We start from the raw sequence: 4,439 nt of genomic DNA, 5'->3' as shown, positions 1-4,439 counted from the left end.
TGCCGCCCCGCGATGGCCAAGAGCTCCCCGGGACCTCCGCCCCGCAGCCCGGCCGCACGCGACCCCCGAGCTGGAGCGGAGGCCAGGCGCCGTCCCCCTCCCCGCCCACCCCGTCCCCCGCACAGCCCAACGCCAGCGAGCAGTGTCTCCATCCTTTATTCTCTTAAATAAAAACCGAAGCTCCGCTTGCGGCGCAGCAAGACGTGCATCGGGACAGAGAGCCGGACGCAGGGGACGCAGTGGTGCGCGGGGCTCCACTGAGCCCCGCCACGAAGCACCACGCAGCCCAGGGCAAGGCCACCCCTGCCCGCACACGAGAGGGGGAAGGTAGGGCTCATGGGACTACAGCCAGTGAAGGATGCTCCAGTAAAGGGGCCCAGGAAGGCAGAGGGCAGCCTCAGGCCACCAGAAGGCAAGTGGCTCCATGCCCAGCCCAGGCTGCCTCAAGGGCACAGGCTGCAGGAGCACACAGCAGGGAGAGGTGCACGAGGCACAAAGCAGGGAAGTGGGGGAGAGGAGGAATGCTAGCAGGAGAAGCAACCCAGGGTGTGGGGTGCTAGGAATAGCTCCCAAAGGGCCAGAGCAGAGGCAGCCAAGCCACAACAGCTTCTTGGCCCTAGAGAGGCAGGGAAAGCAGTGAAGTGCAGTGCCGGGGGGGAGGGGGCATGTGGGCACAGCCAGGCTCAAAGCCTGCTCATGCTGCTGGGAAAGGACCAGGGCACCCCATGGAGCCCCTCACATGCAGAGCAGCAGCACCAGCTCTGGAGAGCTTGAGAAGGCACCAAGCAGGCAGGCAGTAGTAGGAGGGAGCCAATAGCTGCCCTGGCACTGCTCTTCCCTAATAAAGGCTACCCTCCCTGCAGGAGAAGAGCAGGGAGGGGCAGTGCTCCACTGTGACCCCCCCTCCCCCACCAGGCCCAGGGCATCACAACAACTGCATCCATCACCAAGTCTTCCCCTGGGCAGGGATTGGGGCAAGAGCCTCATAGAGGGTCCTATAGGGCACCAAAGGTGGCACTAGGTCCCCCCCCAGTGACACCCACACCTCCTGCCCCCAGCAGCTGGCAGGAGCCACAGGGAGCCAGAAAAGCAGCCAGGCCCACCCACACAAGCCTACTCCCACATGTAGAGGGACCCCTCAGCCTCTGGGCATGGAGCATGCAGCCAGGGGAAAGGCCTTGCCCTGGGAGGAAAGGGGTGGAGCAGGAGTAAACATTAGTGTTTCCAAGCTGGGATGAGGCAGCCTCCGACCAACTGCTGCAGACACAGGGACCGATGAAAGTGCAATGTAGTTTCCCCAGGAAGGAGCAGCCTGCGGGTGAGGCCTGAGCCAGGGCTGGTCCAGTACTACTGGGCCCGGAAGGTATTGCTCGCTGCCCCTGCTGCGGCATTGGCTGCAGCCGTGCGCACCGCTTGGTTCGAGAACACCCCGGCAGCAAACTCCTCTTGCGCCTTCTGGAAACTGGCGCCCGTCCGACGGTATATGGAGTGGATCTAGGAGAAAGGACGGTGTCATACGTAGCTTGTGGCCCATACAGCTGCCCATAGCTGCTCCACAGGCACTGGGCTGCAGCAGGACCTACCCAACTCAAGAAGACTCCATTGTGCAGCAGGCTCAGCTAGGCTCCTGGAGTCAGGGCAAGCTAGGAGCCTGCCCTAGGCCCAGCCAGGGGAGACACTCACCCTCTTCAGCATGATAACACCCAGCACAGCCACTGCCGTGAAGAGCAGGGATACCAGGATCGTGAGCACTGCCACAGCAGAGTTCTTCCTCAGCACCGTCAGACTCAATATCCAGCCGCTGCAAGAAGAGGCCGTCATGGAGTACAAGCCCCCTGCACCCCTCAATGCCTGCAGACACAGGCTCCTTGTACCTGCTCCAGCACACCACGCTCCATAGGCTGGATGCCTAACTCCACTCCTGTCATGGGGAACTGGATAGCCCAGCCCAAGTCCAGGGACACAAGTGGCAGGGAGCAGCATGGCTGGGCTGGGGAGAGAGGAGCTGGCAGCTTCTGTGCCCCCTACCTGAACCCCGAGTGTGGGATGCCAACAGCCTGCAGGACATACACAATGTCCTGGATGAAGAAGATGAAGAAGAAGACAAAGAAGTTGAACGAGCTGTCGCTCCTGGAAGAGAAGGCTCAGGTTAGGGTGTGCTGCCCACAAGAACCACCTCCTCTCCCCCCAGCACGGGGCCCCCCCAAGCAGCAGCTGACAGTGCAGGAGGCCCTGCTACAGGGGCTTTACCTATAGGGAAGCATCCTGTCCAGTTACCCACAGCCTGAGCAAACAGTTTCCAGGGAGCACTCCTGCCAGGGAGCACTCCTGCCCTGCACCCAAGGACTGGGGTACAAGATGGGGGCAGGGGGCTGGAGGCAGCAGCCCAGGATCCAGGGGGAGCTCAGGGAACCATGGTTTTCCGAGTCAGTTATGCCCAGACCATCACAACTTCCCCCGCTTGAGTTGAGCTGGAGGTCCCTATAGTCCAAAGCCCTTGGAAAGCCATGGAGGTTTCTGGGATATCAAAGCCAAAGCCAACAGTAGGAAAGTCTGCAATCCCCAAAGGACCTGGATGAAACACTAGCCCCTGGGCCCTGGCCCACTGCTTCCCAAGCCCCAGAGCTGCAGTATGACATACCTGAAGGCTTTGTACATCGGCCTGTACCAGCACACAAAGGAGCAAGGGGTGTAGAGGAGAGCCCAGAGGATGGAGAGGCCAAAGTCAGAACCAGCCGTGGGTTCTACACAGAACCAAGCCAGGGAGGCCACGAAGTTCAGGAAGAGAGCAATAGCACTGGCTGAGAGGAAGGCAGCAGATGAGGGGTTGTGGGACACCAGGGCCCAGCTCTCCCTACACCTCACAGGAGTAGCGCCCCATTCTTGTAAGGACAGGGAGGCATGTGCCCACGCCCTGGCCCCAGTCTACACCCTGCCCCCAGCACAACGTAGTCTCTGCACCCTGGGCCCACCCCAGCTCACCCATCCAGAGGTAGTACATAGTGGAGACAGTTTTCTGGAACTCCATGGGGATTTCCACTGGGATGTCTTGGTAGAAGCAGGGCTTCATAGGGCAGAAGGAGGGCAGTGGGGGCCAGTTGTTCTGTTTCACTGCCAAGCCATAGAGAAGGTGAGAGACCAGAGCAGGAGCAGGCCAGAGCCCGCTGGGCCCCAGCGGCAGGGGGGCATTTGCCCTTCCCGCCACCACAAGCAGCTCCAGCACGTACTTGCAGCACTTCCCAGCGCGGCATTCTGCAGCTCCCGCTCCCGCCTGTCCAGCTCCTCTGCCTTCCGGTTCAGTTCCTCCTGCCTCTTCAGCAGCTCAGCTGCGGCTGCCGCTGTGGACGCCTGATGGCGGAAGCAGCAGGAAGGGTCAGTTCGCATGGCCCAAGCACCAGCTGCTCCCACACTCCCTTCCCAGACTCCACCCAAGGGCACCAGCCCTTCTCGGGCAGCACAGGATCTGGCTAGTTGGTGAGGGGAGCGGTCAGGCCTGGCCCCGTTACCTGAGTGCCATAGGAGCCATAGTTCTTGGGCTCCGTGGGGCTCGGCTTCCTGGGGGGCTGCATGGCGGGGGCTGGCGGCTGAGGCACACTGGCAGCCGGTGGAGGTGGCTGAGCGCCTGCCTGTGGCTGGTAGAGAGGGGGCGGCTGCAGCAGACAGAGAAACACCTTCAGTCACTGAGATTGCTCGTGGCGCAGGGCAAGTGCCAGGGCAACAGCAGGAAGCGGGTAAGAAAGAGAGCAACCAAGAGCACAGACTGGAGATACCAGTTCCCAAATGCCTGGCGACAGGGGCCTAAGGCATGGTCCTGTCCAGCCAGGGGAGTCCCCAAGCCCTTGCTCCAGACACAGGCCCGAGTGCTGCAGCAGGTCTCGTCCCCCGACCCCTGCACAAGCCCGGTGCTGCCTGTTCCCCTCAGCGCGCTGCTCCCTCCGGAGCCGCACAGACCGGGCACAGCACTGACTGGGACGGAGCAGGCGGCGGGGGCCCAGCTGAAGGACCGCAGCAGCCCTGCACTGCCCCAGGCTCCTCACCCCCGGGGTGTCGAAGGGGTTGTACACGTCCAGCGTCGCATACTCCACGGTGCCCTCGTGCTGCACCACGGCGGGATCCTACAAGACACGGACCAAACTCACGTGCCAGCAGCGGCTCCGGGGCTCTCGCTGCTCCCCCCTTCCCCGGGGGCTGCCCGCTCCCGGGCTCCCCACAGACCCCACCGACGACCGCAGCCCCGGGGTCCCGTCCCCCCGAGCTCGCCCCGCAGCCCCCAGTCCCCCCCCGCCGCCCGGAGCGGGCCGGCCCCGGGCGCACCTCGAAGGGGTTGCTGGGCGCCCCGAAGGGGCCGGGCCCGCGCTGGGCCATGTCGAGAGCGCCAGGACCCCCCGCCTCAACAGAACCAGCAGCCTCCACTGCCCCCCTGCCCGCCGCTTAATGGC

At 63.4% G+C, this 4,439-nt stretch overlaps 2 protein-coding genes across 2 annotated transcripts in view; both read right to left on the bottom strand.

Annotated features, from left to right (window-relative positions):
• LOC102374423 (glucosylceramidase-like) overlaps positions 1–3,172 on the bottom strand; it is a 17,105-nt gene extending 13,933 nt beyond the window's left edge. Inside the window, exon 1 of the mRNA XM_025212622.1 lies at positions 3,162–3,172. The gene's annotated coding sequence lies outside the window, so the exon portion shown is untranslated. The remainder of the gene's footprint in view (positions 1–3,161) is intronic.
• SCAMP3 (secretory carrier membrane protein 3) lies at positions 141–4,439 on the bottom strand. Its single transcript, XM_006030927.2, has 9 exons — positions 4,315–4,439; positions 4,038–4,115; positions 3,507–3,650; positions 3,228–3,348; positions 2,983–3,111; positions 2,642–2,801; positions 2,029–2,130; positions 1,684–1,801; positions 141–1,494 (listed from the first exon to the last, which is right to left on the bottom strand). The coding sequence occupies exons 1-9, from the start codon at positions 4,363–4,365 to the stop codon at positions 1,348–1,350; spliced, it is 1,050 nt and encodes a 349-aa protein (XP_006030989.1). The 5' UTR covers positions 4,366–4,439; the 3' UTR covers positions 141–1,347.

Source organism: Alligator sinensis, unplaced genomic scaffold, assembly GCF_000455745.1.
Source record: "Alligator sinensis unplaced genomic scaffold, ASM45574v1 scaffold1165_1, whole genome shotgun sequence".
Lineage (NCBI taxonomy): Eukaryota > Metazoa > Chordata > Crocodylia > Alligatoridae > Alligator > Alligator sinensis.
This window is presented reverse-complemented; position numbering and strand designations above follow the sequence as displayed.

Coding starts and splice junctions, on each gene's coding strand:
- SCAMP3 (XM_006030927.2), bottom strand. CDS start 4,365: ATGGCCCAGCGCGGGCCCGGCCCCTTCGGGGCGCCCAGCAACCCCTTC. Junction 3,112..3,227: donor CGCGCTGGGAAGTGCTGCAA/GTACGTGCTGGA, acceptor ATGGCTTGGCAG/TGAAACAGAACAACTGGCCC. Junction 1,802..2,028: donor ATCCCACACTCGGGGTTCAG/GTAGGGGGCACA, acceptor CTCTTCTTGCAG/CGGCTGGATATTGAGTCTGA.